This window comes from Panthera pardus, unplaced genomic scaffold (genome assembly GCF_024362965.1).
Source record: "Panthera pardus isolate Hobbes unplaced genomic scaffold, ASM2436296v1 HiC_scaffold_20, whole genome shotgun sequence".
In the NCBI taxonomy this organism is placed as follows: domain Eukaryota; kingdom Metazoa; phylum Chordata; class Mammalia; order Carnivora; family Felidae; genus Panthera; species Panthera pardus.
The window spans coordinates 37,978,412-37,997,399 of NW_026526766.1; the positions used below are offsets into that span (position 1 = coordinate 37,978,412).

Below are 18,988 nucleotides of genomic sequence, written 5' to 3' on the forward strand. Positions count from 1 at the left end.
TTTGCAGAGAGCTAGGTATAAACATTTACCAGCACGCCTTTGAAACAACCCACAAGTCCACTCTAGAAGCCAACCTGGATGGCTACGGAGGAACTGACCAAGGCTAGCTTCACCGAAGAGATCACTCTTCTGGGCCCTGCTTGGCACCTTTCAGTAGGAATTCAGAAAAGCATGGAAAGAAAGTAAAAGCAAATAAAGGGCTCCATTACAAATAATGAAGGCAGAGAGATTTGACAGGGATTGTCGAGAGGGGATAAGGCAGACTTAGATGCTGGTGACCTACTTTTAGTATTGTCTCCTAAATCTCCAGGGAAGTGTTTAGCTGTGATTATAAATATTAATTAGATTCCAATCAGAGTACTATTTAAAGGATCTGTGCTCCTGGGGGAGAGACATTTTAGATAGGCAGATAGATAGATAGATAGGGCAATATACACAGCATAAGATGTGTAAACTGCTCAGGGTGGTAATAAACTAGATGATTCTACTTAGTAAAACAGACCCAACCCAGCTACAAAATTATAGGTGAATTAAATGGCCATAAGCAGGCAGGGTAAAGTCTTCACAGCTTTAACAGATATCTAATTCCACTGTGTGTGGATAGGCTCAACATTCTTTAGTTTTGCGATGACATCTTCCTTGTTAAGCAGTTCATCGGCCGAACAAAAACATTTATAGGAACAGCAGCTCTCCACATTTAAAGCAGAAATTCAAAGAATCTGTTACCCATGAAATAGCTACTTCCTAAAATTCTTAAGCGTAATTTGAGGCTGTTAGCTGGAGCTATTATCCTGCACTGTGGGAAGTGGAGTCTCAGGTTAGAGACTGTGCCCCAGCGCTTGAACTCTCTGCCAGCAAGAGTTGGGAAAGCTGCAAACTTTCAATCAGTGCCAGAGAGAAGGTGAGAGGCCTTTTTTTTTTTTTTTTCTTTTAACCACAATGCCAGCAGCAGATTAAGGAGTGGCATTACTCACACCACGCAAGGGCTGGCTGAGTCTACTTGGGCTGAAAGTAGTGCGTCCCCTACCAGGAAGCCTTCTCAGTGTGCACCACATCAGTCTGCTTCTGTGACTGAGGCATTCTTTGAGAACCTGTCATCTGGGTCCAACAGCGTTCCTATTTAATTAGCCACTAAGTTTCTTTTTGTTTTGGTTGGCTTTGTTTTGTTCTGTTTGCACTGACAAACAAGAGGCTCCCTTTCCTTTTCAATGAGCACAATCCAACTAGGAAGGAAAGTCTCTTCTTCTCCTCCACAGTTTAATCCTCATTCTCAGATTTCCTAGGCATTCTAAATAGAAAAAGAGAAAAAGAGAAAGGCCAATCCAGGTCACATTTACGGCAGTCAGAAAAAGAAGCATGAAAATCTAAAAAGTTAGATCACAAATAGGATGAGAACTATTTTTATAATTTTACTTTTCAGTAGATCAGGCTCAGGGAACCAGGCGCTGGTTGGAGATGGACAGGAAAGAGCAGGGAGGGTATGCTGTTATGAGTGACAGCTGGGGAAATAGGAAAAGGTTATCCAGAGAGGTTTCCCTCCCCCCCCCCCCCCATTTCTCTCTGTTCTTCCTCTTATTCGTGATGACCTCACTCCCAGTCCAGATTCCCATCTTCGACCCACCACTGCCAGTTCTCAACAGCTGATTCCCCAGATCAAGATGTGCAATGAATCCACGGGGCTAACATACAAGGTTAGCAAGTGGTTCAATGTCTCATGCTTTTTTTTTTTTTTTTTTTAATGATAGGAGAATCTTGCAAACAAAAAATATTCTCAAGACCCAAAGGTTTTGTTTGTATGTTTTGTTTTGTTTTGTTTTTAAAGACCCTTTTTTTTTTTTTTTGAACTTTTTGGGTAAGGAATGTCCTCATACCAGACCACATAAAAGTTAACACAACCTGTAAGAAGCCTAGTAAGGGTCCTGGGATTCTAATGTGTTTTGAAAATTAGCATTTTGACATTCAGAATGTGTCTATTTTATTTTTTTACTTTTTAAAGTATTTGTTTTGGGGAGGGAGTGCACGTACTCGCTTGGGGGATGGGGGGGGTGCAGAGAGAGAGGGAGACAGAGAATCCCAAGCAGGTTCCACGCTGTCAGTGCAGAGCCTGGGGGCACAGGGCTCAAACTCACAAAGGGTGAATTCATGACCGGAGTGGAAATCAAGAGTCTGAAGCTTAACAGACTGAGCCACCCAGGCGCCCCCAGAATGTCTCTATTTTAAACTAAAATGTTATAAACCATTAAACTGAGAAAGCTGGAAAGGCTCAACATAACTAAGCTTTTCTTAAAATTTCTACCTTTGTTGTATATTCCACTAGCACAAAGTATTACTTTACATACAGGTTTTTTTCTTAACGAGGCCAGATTTATTTTGTAAACAAGAACCAAAAAGGGGGGGTGACTATAGAGAGACATTTCATGTTTCGTAAACTATAGGAAACATTTATGTTTCATAAATTACAAGAAAAGTATAGCATGCCTTTGTGAGTTATCAGACTCTGGTCCTTCTTTGCCTTGGAGGGTTTTCATCTGGCTGTAAACTGGACCTACCGTCTTTCATATTTTATCAGACCTTACCAAACTTTCAATTCTAGTTTCCTCCAGTATCTGGCAGTAACGTTCCAAATGAGTGTTTTCATTTCTTCTCCCACCCTCCGGTGGTACAGCTACTGAGAACAAGAAGCTGACTACCCAGATCCTTAAGGGCATGCTACGTTATCTTCTATCTAAAGAAGTCATACAAGCTGAAGCTGGACACATACAGGGCTTATTTTTACTTTCAGAGAAGGTTTCTCTGCAGACATTCAAAATGAAAACATACATACATATGTACATACATACATACAAGTTTTCTATTTCTGAGTTATCAACCTCAGTATCAAATACCAGCTTTACTGTCCGTGACTCACAGCAAAGGAGGTGTTTGGTTTTTGTACAGTTACACTGATAATTTGACAATACACTTTTTAATTGACCAAGTACAAGCTAAACTATTGCGTTTGTAAAGCTATTCCTCTGGGCCCACCCTGTGCTGAACTTTGTGAGGGTTTGAAAACAACAACAACAGCAACAACAGTGCACAAACTGCTCTTGAGGGAAGTACAAACCTTCCTGGATTATATGTCCATCCCAGTGCGGTTCTTATCTGATGAGTTCGTGGTTTTCCAAATTCAGGGCAAAGCACGTTGCTTTATCAGTGAGTTGAGATTTAGCATTGTTCTCCTTTGATTTCGTGAATGGTTGTTCCAACTTTAAAATGGGCCACTAAATTTACAACTGTTTTCTTCATTCATTTTTAAGAGTGAGAACTAACACACCAATTTCTGGCATGCTGATAAGAGAACTTTAGCGATTTTCTCCCTGGCGTGAAATATTTCATTCTGAAGGCCTGTGTTGTCTATCCTTATCACTCCTAGATGAGGCTCTACAAGAGAACAAACTCTGAGATGGGATCTGCCTACGTGCCAAGTATAAAACCCGAGCGATGTTTGGGAATGGAGCCCACGAAGGACCAAGAACACAAGTAATTACTTGTCCCCCCAAATAGAGGAGCCCATATTTTCAAATATTCCAAAGGAACCCCCAAATCAGCCTACTGAATTGGAAAGAGTATCCTCTAATTGAAGATCATTCACACAAACTCGATATTGAGTCCAACCTATAATCCACGTAGCCCATGGCAATTTACTGGGTAGTTTCTTATATATAGATTATAAGCTTTGGGTATCTTCTGAGTAGTTGAAAAATATAGCTAAATTATCAAACACAACGTTTCACTAGCTCTGTTCAGTACTTTTTTTCTCCCCGATTAAAAGTGTCTCAGCAACTTCAGCCTTTTAAAATCCACCCCTACCTCCGCACTCGTCTAAATTATTCTGGCTACGTAAGTCTTCACTTCCGGCAGTGAAATACTGTAACATTTGGTAAGGTAATTCACTTTGGCCGGGCATTCTCACTGAACTTATGGTGAAACAGTTTCACTTTTTACTAGCGTACAAGTAGAAAAGGCTTCTTTCTAAAGGTAGACTTTTGCTGTGTGGGAAGATCGGGGGCGGGGAAGGACGGTCCATTTCAACTCATTCTTCTCCCTCCGACTTCTGTTAACTGTTTTAAAGGTTCTGGCTACCAGGCGACCTAACACCCCTATGAGGTACTTCGACCTAAAGCAGTTCGCTGAAACTCCTACTAACAGCAGGGCTGGGAACATTTCTATTGCTCTTCTTGCCTGGGATATACGGTACAAGGGTTGGCCGTGGTTTGGTCCACCTGCCAGCGGAGTTTAAAGTTTCCAAGGCTCAGAAGAACACAATGACTGGGACCAAACTGCCTAAATGAGAAGAAGGGAATTTCTGCTGCAAGGAGAAAGCCGTTAAACTCCCGCTAAGCTAACCACCTCTTTCACGCGGCCATGCACACGACCGACCTCCTCTTTCACTGACCAGGGATTATTTCTGCCAATCCAGGATATCCCGAAAGCTTGGAGACATATGGCTGGAAAATGAAACGACCCCGGAGTATGGCCACATCTTACTTTGTGTCGCGTGGTACCAGATGGGCAATCAGTGAATGAGGCAGAGATGTGAACGGACAGTTTTATAATGTGAATTTTCCCCCCATAACGCCAACAACCAGACTTCGTTTTCCCTCTCACTTCTTTGGGCTTATAATACTCGGATTTTCTCCTCTCTGCAATATCAATTGACTCAACTTTGCAGTGGGGTGGCCAAAAGGGAAGAGGATGAAGCGATCTCTAAAATCTTAGTAAGTGTCGGGGGAGCCACAGCACCCGGGAAACTGCGGCTGCGACCCGCCTCGTCCTGTGCGGATTTCAGGGTTGGTAACAGCGCAAGCGGTTATGGAGCGGACGGTGCACTCCATCCGCCGCCGAGGATAGAGACCCGGGCGCCGGGAGGGGTCGGTTCATTTCGCCGCAGCCTCGGAAGCCGCGGCCGCCTCTCCTCCGCTGCGTTTCATTACCATTATCCTCGTTCTTGAAAAGTCATGGAAGACGGCCCGCTGCCAGACCTCAGAGACATCGAGCTGAAGCTAGGGCGCAAAGTACCCGAGAGCCTAGTGCGCTCGCTCCGTGGGGAGGAGCCGGTTCCCCTGGAAAGGGACAGGGACCCCTGCGGGGGGAGCGGCGGCGGCGGCGGCGGCGGCTGCAGTAGCAGCAGCAGCAGCAGCTGCAGCCTCCCCCCCTCCCTGTCGTCGTCCTCCTCGTCCTCTCCAACCTCTGGCTCCCCACGTCGTAGCCACTGCAGCGCCCTGGAGAGGCTGGAAACCAAGCTGCACTTCCTCAGGCGAGAGATGGTGAGTGCGGCGCGCCAGCTGTGGGAATGAGGGCCCCGCCGGAAGGTGGGGCGATCGGAGGAGGGGGGCGCGGGGAGAGGGCGGCGGACGCTGCAGAGCTGAGGGCAGGGCGCGTGGGCAATCCGGGGGGCAGAGGAGCGCGCGGGGGGCGCGCGTCTGGAGACTTGTTTACCCCGGACTTTGCTCGGCCAGGGTTTGCTAAGACGGCAGAGCCTGCTTTGCTCTGTGTACTCTGTGATAGCGCCGACTCCGTGCTGCAGACCCTGACCGTGTAGCTGCCGGTCCGCGGCCTCCCGCGCACCCTGCCCGCCGAGGGTTTGCAGTTACTAAGCCAGTCTGGGGGCTGCTGCGTGCCGTTCAGACTGTCGGTTCGAAAGGTGGCTCCATCCTTTGCACCCACAGCAAAAAGGACTTCCTGGTTTGCCGAGAGGTGGCGAGGCAGGGTCTCCACCGGCGCTCCTTCCTGGCTCACTCTTGCACCCACTACCGCCCCCGCCCAGTGGTGCGGCAGCCGCAGCTGTTCCAAGGCCACCGTTCAGCTGATTCTCCACAGCTGGCTTTGAAAACAATGGCCCACTCGTCCTTGATGTCCTTAGGAATAGCTTGTTTCACTGTTTTGATCCTAGGGAGCAGGTGATCCCCAGGCCCAGGGATTTGCTAACGACCACTTCCTACCCTCTCCCCCTACCCCCACCCCAGTCCTCAAGCTGCAATTGTTTTCTGTGATGCTTGCAAACATTACCTTAAGAGTAAGACAATGAGACTAGTACAGGGTCTGAAAATACTTGTCATTCTGGATGTTCTTAAACGGGCAAACTTTAGTGGCCCTGAGCTCTGGGGCCAGACACTTGGCCTCTGTGAACCTCAGTTTATTTATCCAGTGAACTGGTTGGAGGAAATAATTCCTTCCTAAATCGTTTGAAGAAAATGACAAAGCAACAGCATTTTCTACCAGCTTGGAGCGGAGGGAAGTTGCCACAGTGGTCGCAGTCAACCAGGAGGATGGCAAGGATTTTCCACCTAAAGGATCCTGTCTCCTAGGGCCTTGCATTAAAAAGTAACCAGAGGTGTTTCCCCTGGTTCCTCTCTTTCTGCATTTGGAACACTCAAGAGGTAATAAATTCCACAGCATAAAGTAATCTTGGCGAATATACAAGGGTAAAAAGCCAGTCTTCAGAGATCATGTCCTGTGTTCAGAATTTTCACCGTGTTCTCTACATAAAGGTCCTAGGATATACACTCTAAAAACCTATCTTAAGATCTTTAAAGTTGGTCTACCTAATAACTGTAGTTTTATGTAGTTTTATGTTCTATTTTCTTCCTACTTGGAGTGTTCAGATGTTGAAAGCAAATCACACACACACACACACACACACACACACACACACAAACACACACCTATCCATGTATGGCATATATATTCATGCATCATGTATATTGCAAATTATTATTCTGTTCATGTTTCACTGTCTAACACACAGGTTATATATCTTACTTCTTCAAAAAGTACTAAGCATTTACTGTGGGTAAATGGGTGCTGAAAATACAAGAGCTTGTCTACTTAGGGCTCTCAAATCTCTTGCACTCATTTGCCATTTATTATTTGTAGTAAATTAAGCCAAGTGTGTTGAAGAACTCCAGGGGGGGCGGGGATCTGGTTATTCTCAACCAAGGACACTTTCTAGACTTATCTGTTGTTCTTAATGAAAATACCATAAGTGCAGTAAGACTGTGTTTTCCCCAAACCAGAACTTGCTGTGTATGATCAGGGTGTATTAATAAATACATTTTTAAAAAGCAAACAGAAACCACAATGCTATCAGCAGCAGATTGCTACCTTGACTGTTTGTTATATTTTCTATGTTTAACATCAGGATCCACAGAATTCACGCCAGACAGATGTTTTGTGTTCAAATTTGTGCTCCACAAAGAAAATAACATTAGCCTTGGGAGTTTAGAGAAAAGATTGGGACAGGTATATTCCCCTGCCAGTGAGACCCTTTTCCCCCATTTTACATAACTCTTTTGGGTGGTAAAAACCCCAGCTTCAGCATATCTGGGAAGCAACAGATTTGTTTTTTGTGTCAACTTGGCAGGTTTGTTATAAACACTGAGCAGGTGTTCTGCTGTTCTGCCTGTCTCCTCCCCACATCCCCATGTGGAGAAGTTAGGGATAGAGTGGAATATGACTTCTTAATTGTGATTTCTTATGTGCTTTTCTGCCCTATACTATGTGCACTGAGTTAACCTCCTTGGTATTAAGCATGACCCCACATTTCATGTTTATTACTTTTAGTTCACACATTGTTCTTCTGGATTGTCTGGAATTACCAGGCTTTGGGCCTGCCCTTGGAACTCTCTCCCTAAGAAACACCTGAGCCATGCACAAACCTTTCTAGAGACTTCCAGGAGTTAAGCCTCCCTTCTTTTCCTGTTAGATGGTTGTGTATACCATTGACACAATATAGCATAGACTTGAAGGGAGGTAGTCTGAACACAAAGTTCTTTACATACACATGAGTTTATGTAGCTTCTCTCACCTCCTTTTATGCTTTCATGGATCATTTCCTTCTCTCTTATTTGAGACAGATTTTCCCAGTATGTGAAGTATTTTTATGTTGAATTTAGAGATCAGGAAATTTAACAATACAATAAACAAACACAGAGATATACCTCGGAAATTTCTAACGAGATTGGAAAGAGATGTCAGGCCTCTTGTACAAAGTCTGCCCAGTATGTGTTTACTACTTTTCTGTTCAGAGCGTTTTATTTATTTTTTTTAATGTTTATGTATTTGTTTTCAGAGAAAGAAAAAGTGTTTTTCCAATATATGTCAATAATCTCTGTCAAAACCTATGTTGCCACATTCTGGTTCCAGTCAGTTCTGGGTTATGTCAAGATGACTGCTAATCTTCACATGATACAATGCCATCATGAAAACTGCTATGGAAATACTATGTTCTAATTTCTATATTTTTGGGGTTTGTTCACATCACAGCTGTGTAATGCAGCAAATAGAATAAACAATCTCAAGCTAGTTACCGATCCTTTCTAGTACCCCACCAAGTTCCTCAAATCTTGCTTTAATAAAGTTTCGACGCAATACCCAGGACTAGACACAAACACACGTATACTCAGACAAATGCATACATGATTATTAGCAGAACATAAATCAAAATGTCAAAGATTTTAAGAGTGGTAGACTTATATTTGGTTTTTGATACTTTCTCTCATGGATCGTTTCTAATTCCCTCCACCCCCCGTTCAATGGCTTGCTGACTTTGTAATAAACAGTTATATTCTCTCGAAAAAAAAATTCATTAAATTAACTTCGCAGTTGCTTAGGATATGCTTCAGAGTAGGCTAGGAGATTTCTTGTTCCATACATGTTGATCTATAGATCACTTGTTCTATAATTTAGTCATCTTTCATAACTTCACAGTTTCAACAATATTTTTCCTATTTTATCACTTAGCTATTTTTTAAAGTTAGACAAAAGTTTAAGCAAAACCCCTTATGTATGTAATTGAGAATCTGTACAGTGGAAGGCTCCTTCCTGGATGACGTCACAAGTTAGTGGAAAAGATAAAATGGGAGTATCATTTGGCCAGAGAAAGATTGCAAACTACCAGGTCAGCAGGTGCCCGATGCCATAGCAGAGATCAGGCTATCAGGGAAAGTGAGGAGATTTCTGACTGCGCCCCGGGCAAGGAATTGAAATTGCTGATAATGATACGAAGTAAGGGGCTTAATATTAGGGACAAAGACATCAAGGAGATGAGGAAATCTGATTCCTAACAGTGGCTTCTTCTGCGATTATGCACATGGAGTGTCATTATACTTACCTAAACCTGACAAACAAATCTTGTTGAAACATGTTTCCTTACACAGTGGCTCGAAAATTGACAGAAGTGAACACAAAGGCACTCGTGTCATTCTGCTAGAAACACATAGACACAATTTAGAGAATTTATACCTACCTTGAAAACAGTGACATTTCCAAAACCTGATGGAGCCCCGCCCTGTACCTGGGAATGTATGTTGAATTACTGGCACATACTTGAAGAACACTTTCTGACCAAAGAGAATTCCTTTCCATTGCACTCAAGTTGCACAACCATACTGCCCTGATACTGTGAGAGACCACAAATATCGTGAGATTTTTTTTTTAAGACAGATTATGTTCATTTCCATGACAGCACAAAACCCATATATTTAGCTTTCCATTTTGTAGTTAATAAGTCACAATTAAAAGAATTTGTCACATTTTTTTTTTAATGTTTACTTATTTTTGAGAGACAGAGTCTGAGCGGGGGAGGGGCAGAGAGAGAGAGAGAGAGAGAGAGAGGGAGACACAGAAGCAGAAGCAGGCTCCAGGCTCTGAGCTGTCAGCACAGAGGCAGATTCAGGGCTTGATCTCACGAAACATGAGATCGTGACCTGAGTCGAACTCAGATGCTTAACCGGCTGAGCCACCCAGGCGCCTGATTTCTGGTTTTTTAAATACTGCTTCTGAAATGGGGATTTATGGCTGGAGTCTCTGGAGTCCCTGAGTACTTGTTACATTCTTGTGGTGTTTTTTTTTGTTTTTTTTTTTTCTTTGAAGGATGTTCCTTTTATTTTTCTTTAGAGGTTATTCTTCACTACTCAAGTGGTAGGCTTCTGGTTTGGTGGAATCTTCATGGGTTTGGACCTAGACAAGCTGGGATTCTGGCCAAGTCTAGAGCAAGTCGAGATACAAACCAGGAGAGCCCAGCCGGCTGCCAAGGCCCTGTACCCTCTCCCTCTGGAGACTCTTAGCCCATCTTCCCAGACAGAAGGCCTGTCTAGCCCTCAGTGGCTCTCTTTCTGCTTTTGGCTTTGTGCGTGGCATTGAGAAAGTTATATAACCACTCAAGGATTCCGCTTTCTTGTTAACATAGGGAAAAAAAAATCTCTATGTAGGCATTGTAAGAATTCAATGAACTAATACAAGAAAATCAACAATTACATAGGCATTCAAATCAGTAAGGACGATGGCAGTAAGAGGTAGTATGTCAATGACACGGCTGTCCTGTTGATCTTCTACAAGTAGCTGCAGATGGGCAGTGTGGTTTGGGGACTGATTAAAGTTTAAGCATCTCCTCTGCTTGACTATCACAGCACCTTCTGCGTCACTGTTCCAAGGAGACACTATATTTCTATATAGAAGTGAAAAAGAAATACGTGAGGCCTTTCCCTAGCTTCAGTCCGACTGAAATGTCGATTTTGATTTCAGACTCAACATTTATGAAGCACGTGCTGTGAACTAAGCCCTCTGCAGTGTGTGGGTAGCCTAGGCTAAGGAGCTGTAAGAACCTAATTTTGGGGTTAGCCTAGGAAGTCTGAGAACAGAGACTAGTATTTGGTTCGTTAACAACAAAAGCTTTCTAATGGGCAAAGCACCATGCATTTTATATGTATCATCCCAGTGAAACCTTATAATAATCTTAACTAAATATAATTTTCATATCTACGTTGTAGGTAAAGCGTTGCAGATAATTGTCAATGCTCAAGACACAGTAAAGAGACGAGCTAGGTCAAGGTCAGAATCTGAGCTTTAAACCATGATTGTGCTGTTACTTCTCATGCTTCGGAATATCTTGATGCCCATGGTGACACCCGAGATGATATACTCTTCCAGATTTTTAAAACTTTAAACATGTTAAACTCTGTGTTTATTTACTGTGGGCTCCCTCTCACGAGTAACATCCATAGACCATCCCTGTGTCAGACTTGGATGACTTGGCTCCAAGGTTTGGATGAACACATCCAAAAGTCACCTGGTTCCCAGCAACTGTACCCTTCCTGTCACCAATATCTTCATAAATACCTCCTCCCACTCCACAAATGCTGCTAGGGAAGGATTCTCTGGACCAGTTCAAGACCAGAGCTCAGGAGTGGAACTCAACAGTGTTCATGACCTACACTTTTAAACGCTTCCAACTGGTCGCATTTTGGTTCTCTGAGAGATTCTGTTCAGGATGAGGTTGGATCTTAGGTAACCCACTAGAAAGAACCAGAAAACCGGGAATTGTGACACCATCTTGTGTCCATTTGAGCAGCACCTTCGGATTGCCGTTCTTCTGACAGGAGCTCTGTGATCCTATGTTTCTGTGGTGGTACCAGTTTGCACAGCACTGTGCTGGGACTTCCCACGTTGGGTGGCTGAACCGCACTGATCCAGATGGAGCCCAATGTAAATTGTATTGATAGATTTCACAAGAAACAAGGTTATGTTTTCAAACATACATTTCAAACACCTCAGTCTAAGACTTAAAAATAAAACCTGAATAATTCATTTTTTAATGTTTTTTATTTATTCTTAGAGAGAGAGAGAGAGAGAGAGAGGCAGAGAGAGAGAGAGACACAGAATCTGAAGCAGGCTCCAGGCTCTGAGCTGTCAGCACAGAACCCAACGCAGAGCTCGAACTCAGTCTGCAAGATCATGACCTGAGCCAAAGTGGGACGCTTTACTGACTCAACCACCCAAGCGCCCCAGTTCGTTTTTTTAAAGGGGAATAAACATTGAGCTAGATTTTCATACATAGCTATTATTATGTTCCTTTTACAGAGAGGAAAACTATTGTTTCTGGGGCTGGGATGGGGGGAGGTGAAATCATTTCACTAAGTCACTAAGTGGTTTCCCAGCCTTCCATTCAAACAAGAACCTCTGTGAGCCTGGTTATAGGCTGGATCCAATTCACTCCCAAACCCTACTGTGTCTAGGTACCATGGAGAATGCCCGTTTATTACCAATGAACATTTTTAGAGAAATTTCATCATAGCCACCAATGGATCTTTTGGTATTCCTTTAAAAATGTTATTGCTTTCTTTTTAGAAGTTAACATCTGTTTTCTCATTATAAGACTTCCAGAAATATATTATAAAAAGAAAAAAAAAGTGCCCTTTTACCTTCCCCCCAGACACCACACCTCCTCCTTATTACTCCACACCCCAAGGGAATCACTCATCTGCTGACAGTTTGGTGTGAATCCTCTCAGGTCTTTTTCTGTATCTTTGCCAGCATATAAATGGTACATATATGCTTACATAAATTTGGTGTGTGTGTGGATTGGATTTTGTTTTCCTTATTTTACATAATAATCTTTTATTATATTACCTGACATTTATTGGAGGGTTACGGTATGCCAGTTAGCATTCTAAACAGGTTTGATGTATTATGGTATTTCTTTCTCACTCCTCACCCACTTTTGAGGTAGGCACTGTGGGATGTTAGGTAATATAAACAGATTCCTGACATCTTAAGGAATTTTTACCTAGGAGACACCTGGACGACTTAGTAGGTTAAGTGTCTGACTTTTGATTTTGGCTTAAGTCAGGATCTAACGATCGGTTATGAGATCGAGCCCCGTATTGGGCTCCGTGCTGACAGAGTGGAGCCTGTTTGTGATTCTCTCTGTCCATCTCTCGCTGTCCCTCCCTCTGCGCTTGCTCTCTCTCACTCAAAAGAAAGAAATGAAAAATAAAAAAAAAAAAGAAATTTTTACCTGGTTAATTTTTATCTTATTCCTTCACTTTTATAAGCAACCTAATTAATTACTAATCAGAAAGAAAAGTAGTTACTTCACTTTTCATAATAACTGATTATCCAACTTGTAACAGTTCTTTTACAAAGTAAATTCTGCTCTTAGAAATCGGACTTAGACTAATCTTCGATTTAAGAAATAACAAAGTCTTCCAATTGGAATGTACTCATCTTCAATCACATACTGCTTTTTTTAAAAAAATGCCTATTTGGAGAGAGAAAGAGAGAGAGGGAGAGAGAGAGAGAGAATGAGTTGGGGAGGGGCAGAGACAGAGAGGGAGAGAGAGAATCCCAAGCAGGCCCCATGCTCTCAGCATAGAGCCCGACTTGGGGCTTGATCTCACAAATCGTGAGATCATGACCAGGGCTTAAATCAAGAGTTGCTTAACCAATGGAGCCACCCAGGTGCCCCTCACATACCATGTTAACATAATCTTCTTATTGAGTTTTTTCCTGGTGATAATGATATAAATACAAACTCTAAAATTTGGATCTAAAGGCTAACAGTCATAAAGCGATCCATGCCACATGGAGAAGGCAGAAGGGCAACCCACGGGTTTCATGTGCCTTCAGTCTTCATGGCTCAAAAACATCTTCGATTTTTGTCAGACATTGGAATGTTCGTGATATTCCAAGAGATTAGACATAATCGGAATATTTGAGTTCTCAATTAAAGTAATGATTCATATCTTTCAAATTGACTCTTGCAAGCAAGTGATGTTTAAAACTAAAACTATAATATGTCACTGACTAATAATCCCTCTCTCTGCAGGTCTATGCAGTGGAAAGCTAGAAGACTGGGCAAGCAAGGAATCAGGGCATGAGTGAAATAGGAATGTGATTATGACCTGGCACTGCTGGACCCAGGGCTTCATTTGGCAATTTCAGGACAGGACCCTCTTTGATTGGGTCTGCCAGCATGGCCATTACAGCTCAGCCTATAATTCTGATACATTTTATTATTCACAATGTTTGTTAATCCTGTCAGTCTGGAGATAGCCACATTGGACCATCTTTAGGGGTGAGTTCTCGACCTGACCTGTGATGTCTTATGATTGATTTCAGATTTTCATAGGATAATCACTTCCCTTCCATCACATTCACAGGCATGTCCCCACCCCTCTACTATCAGCATAGCGTTGCTTTTGTAGAATAGTTTTTAATTTAACAAATTCGCTAGATAATGTGTGTGAGCTACAAAATCATTAGCGTTACCTATTCTTAATTACAATTATGGAATGTTCTCTTTTTTCCTCTGTATTTAAATTAGGACACCTGAAGTGAGCTAGAATTAAGTCTTTGACTTTCCATATATTTGACGGGCAGAATAAAATTGTTTTCGTATTCATACCCACCATGAGTAAATTCACAAAAATGTAACACCAGCATCCCAAACAGTGAGCTATGTCGGTTACAACACTGATTGCTGGCATAGGCTATTATTCTAATAGGTTCCCTGATTTTTTTCTTTTGCAAAAGTTGTCTCTATCATTGTTGTTTTATTGTTAACCAAACAAAGCATGAGATCAAAGTTGAGAAGGAAATGTCTCTCCTCATGCTGATGAAGTCCAATTTTCAAGGCTGTTAAGTTCAGAGATCTACCTATAGTTCGTTTGCTGAGATTTTAATCATAAATAGCTACTATTGACTTTTGATTGGTATGAAATTAACTGTGTTTCCAGGTTTTCTCTTAATTTCATAAAATGTAAAACTTATTAAAATGATACTAAACATGCAAACTGTATAATAGGACCTGAAGTGGAAAATATAAGTTCCCCGCATCCCTTTTCCCAATTCTCACTCCCTAGAAATAACTGCTATGAATAGTATTCCGTGTGTCCTAAAATTTTTCTGAACATATGCAAGCATACGTGTAGTTTTTTGTTTTTTGTTTTTACCTTTAGCTATAATTATAGGTACCTATTTGGAAAGATATATGTGTGTATAATTTTAAAATTGAGACTCTTTGGAGCTCATGTTGCAGCTAGATTTCTAGATATAGCAAATACTCTGGTTTATATCATATATGACGTATATTTGACGTGTGTATATATAACATATGATGTGCGCATGTTCATATACACACTTTGCTTCAAAGCACAATTTACATTGTGGCCACTTTGGATAAATTACTGTCAAGGACAGAAGTTAGAAAGAGTCACTCTATTTGTATACACAGATTGCAGTTGATGAGGTAAAGAAACAGAGTCGATAATCTCTAGAAGTAGAATAGAGCATCATAAAACCCTAGGGTGGGAAGAAATGTCCGAGTTCATCTAGACCAATTCCATACTATCACCCTAACCAGTCGTCATGCATTCTTTGCTTGAACGACCTCAGGGATGAGAACTTCATTGGCTCCCAAGGCCGACCATTCCATTTCCAGACACTTCCGTCCATTTATATTTGTTACTCGGCCCTTCCGGTTGCTCATCAAAAGCACCCTCTATGATCATTCACCACAGGGAGGAATTTTCCAGCGTGTGAGCCTCCAGCTGTGGATTTATAATTTAAGATGAAAGCATTTTCAGGTACGAAGTGCAACAAAAGGTCAGTGAGTTTCTCATAGGTTTGTGTGTCTGTGGCTAAAATAAAGGACTTTCTTGCCTTTCTTGCAAAATGAGAAGAGAACAGCAGTGCAGCGCATTGCTGAGGATGGAGAGAAATGGGTGCCGTCCTGTACTGCTGCTGGGAGGGTGCACTGAAGAAACCGTGAGAGGTAACCTTGACGCTGTACTAAAAGAAAAAGCGGAAAAGAGAATCTCCTTGACATAGCAGTTCTGATGCCAGTGATACTTAGGAGAAATATAGAAATTTACCCCGAGGAAACAATAATGGATTTGTTCAAAAATTTAGTTTATATATTTGGTATTCTGTGTGACTGAAAAAACTGGAGTAATCTGAATGATAAATGACAGTAGGTTATTTATGTGTGTGTGATAGAACCTTATGTAGCTATTAAAACTGTGTTGCAGAATTGTTTATGGAAGAGAGAAAGTGGTTATGGATATATTCATGTATAGAGTAAAAGGCTGAAATGAAATACCATCCAGTGTTAACCGTGGTATCATAAAATGGTGGGTTTATGGGTGTCTGTTTTTGTTTCTCTGTTGAGTTCTTTTGTTTTAAATATATTTTTTTAACGTTTATTTATTTTTGAGACAGAGAGAGACAGAGCATGAACGGGGGAGGGTCAGAGAGAGGGAGACACAGAATCCGAAACAGGCTCCAGGCTCTGAGCTGTCAGCACAGAGCCCGACGTGGGGCTCGAACTCACGGACTGCGAGATCATGACCTGAGTCGAAGTCGGCCGCTTAACCGACTGAGCCACCCAGGTGCCCCGAGTTCTTTTGTTTTATCCAGTTTCTCCGCACCAAGTATATATTGTATTTTGATAAGAAAAAAATTATAGGTAGATAGAGTTTTTAAAAAAATAAAAATCAAAGAGTATGGGCTCTAGAATAAGGTAGAGCTGATTCAAGGAATCACGGCTCTTCCTTTAACCAGTGCTATGGTTTTAAGCACCTAGTGAGTTTAATATTATGTAAAGTAGCTGGGATTCTGCCTGCCAAATAGTAGGCACATACATTTGATGAATGACTTAACTCTTTTGACGCTTATAGGAAAGGATGAGACTAGAATTTTTCCTGCTATTCACCTTTCTCTTTCTTCCTTTTCTTCCATTTCATAGAAGAAGGGACATGGCAATATATAAAATAACTTCTTGTCTTGCATGTACCACATCTGAGTTGCTAAATTTGGCATTAGGCGTCCCTGCACAGAAATGATACCTGAAATGATTAGTGCCCAAGGGAGAACTGGCCACTTCAAACTCTGGAACATCCCCTCTGTAGAGCAACGTAAATTAACAACCAACTGCCTCCTCAGGATTTTAGTCGTAGTGGCTGATTCAAATCATGGACAAGTCCACATTAAGAAGGTAATGGAATTGACAGCTACTCTCAGAAATACTTGCAAAGCATTCCACAGTCTCTCCATATGAGCTAATGGGAACGTTATGCCTCTTGCCAGAAATAGGTGGGTAGAATATATTAGCACTCAGATAGATGTTCACATAGAGAGGAAATTAGTTCTTGCCCAGAATGCAGAAAAGGATTAGAAATAATTGATTATAGACAGAAACCTTTTTAGGATTTCCCAAGAACCACAGGCGAGAATCTGAAACCATACTCTAGGCTTCTTCCATTTTTAAATCTGATGACAAAATTGTCAGGAAATAATATACAAGGAGCCACCAAGTAGAACTTAATTTAATCACATGGATCAGTGATTTTTGGTCACACTATAACACTTAATGATTTAATGGTAGACTAAATATCGTGCATTGACAAAAATCTTCCCATAGTGAAAGCACGTTATTATTTAAAATATGATGGGGCGCCTGGATGGCGCAGTCGGTTAAGCGTCCGACTTCAGCCAGGTCACGATCTCGCGGTCCGTGAGTTCGAGCCCCGCGTCAGGCTCTGGGCTGATGGCTCCGAGCCTGGAGCCTGCTTCCGATTCTGTGTCTCCCTCTCTCTCTGCCCCTCCCCCGTTCATGCTCTGTCTCTCTCTGTCCCAAAAATAAATAAAAAACGTTGAAAAAAAAAAAAATTTAAAAAAAAATAAAAAATAAAAAATAAAATATGTTTATGAAAATAGGGGGACATGGGTGGCTCAGTCGGTTAAGCATCCGACTTCGGCTCAGGTGATGAACTCACGGTTTGTGAGTTCAAGCTCTGCGTCAGAGCCCGGAGCCTGCTTTAGATTCTGTGTCTCCCTCTCTCTCTGTCCCTCCTCCCGCTTTCACTCCGTCTCTCTCTCTCTCTCTCTCTCTCTCTCTCTCTCTCCCTCCCTCTCAAAAATAAATATTTAAAAAAAATGTTAAGTATGTTTATAAAAATAAAGTATATTTATAAGTCTCTGGGGCTAAAGATTTCCACAGAGTGAAAGTCTTGACAAAATTCTGTATACGTGACTTCATTTGTCATTTTCCTAAAATTAGGCTGTATATTCCAGCTTTGTTAATAATATTGCTCATTATCTTTTTCCCTCCTCACTATAATCATGTGAGCAGAGGCTGTGACTAATCAATCCTTGTATTCCTTAATGGCCAGACAAGTATTTAGGGACCCCCATTTGTTAAATGTGTGAATTAAAGTACACTTTAGGCCTGCTTCTAATTTTTGTGTTTGGAACACATTAGCAACATTTCCTTTTTTGATTGGAACATAGAACCTCAGTCCATCCTCTGTATCCCACCAGCCAAACCCAGTCACAAGGAATGTAGGTCCTTGGTTAAAAAAAGAATAAAATAACTTTTCTCCAATCTGTTGTTGTGATGAAAGAAAAGGAAAGGAAAGGAAAGGAAAGGAAAGGAAAGAAAGAAAGAAAGAAAGAAAGAAAGAAAGAAAGAAAGAAAGAGAGAAAGAAAGAAAGAAAGAAAGAAAGAAAGAAAGAAAGAAAGAAAAGGAGAAAGAAAAGAAAGAAAGAAAGAAAAGGAGAAAGAAAGAAAGAAAGAAAGAAAGAAAGAAAGAAAGAAAGAAAGAAAGAAAAGGAGAAAGAAGGAAGGAGGGAGAAAGAAGGAGGAGAGAAGGAGGAAGGGGGGGAAGAGGGGAAGAGAGAAAGAGAGACCGAGAGGGAGAGAGTGAGAGGGAGAAAGAAAAGAAGGGAGAGAGAAAGAAAGGAAGAGAGAAAAAGAACGTTTCTGCCTGCTTAGAGGTGGTACAGCAAAATTTCCTCTTGGTCCCAAGACCTGCTCTATCCTTAGATATTGTCAGTCTCAGGAAACATTATTCCCAGGAGTAGTAGCTGAACCTAAAACTGAAAAGAGTTGTTTTTCTTCTCTGATAAGTAAACAAAGAATGTACACACCTTGGATTTTTGTCATCCTCTTTTCCTGCTTGGAGTGAGCTTTTGAAGTTTCGGAGTGAAAAGAAAGAACTTTAAAGAAAAGGAAAACATTCTAGTAACATTATAGTCTAGTATTCCATGCGTAGTATATTAACATATGGTCTGGTTTCTGTGGTGTTGGTTGAAAATAATGATCATTTAATTTGGCAGCCTAAATCCGTACATGGGTAGCATTAATCACGAGGGCATGAAGTCTCTG

At 41.7% G+C, this 18,988-nt stretch overlaps 1 protein-coding gene across 1 annotated transcript in view; it reads left to right on the plus strand.

The window, feature by feature from the left end:
* The first annotated feature begins 3,860 nt into the window (after positions 1-3,860).
* Positions 3,861-18,988, plus strand: part of LURAP1L (leucine rich adaptor protein 1 like) — a 53,871-nt gene continuing 38,743 nt past the window's right edge. Inside the window, exons 1-2 of the mRNA XM_019415511.2 lie at positions 3,861-4,020; positions 4,115-5,309. Coding sequence (XP_019271056.2) covers positions 5,001-5,309 — 309 coding nt within the window. The 5' untranslated portion in view covers positions 3,861-4,020; positions 4,115-5,000. The remainder of the gene's footprint in view (positions 4,021-4,114; positions 5,310-18,988) is intronic.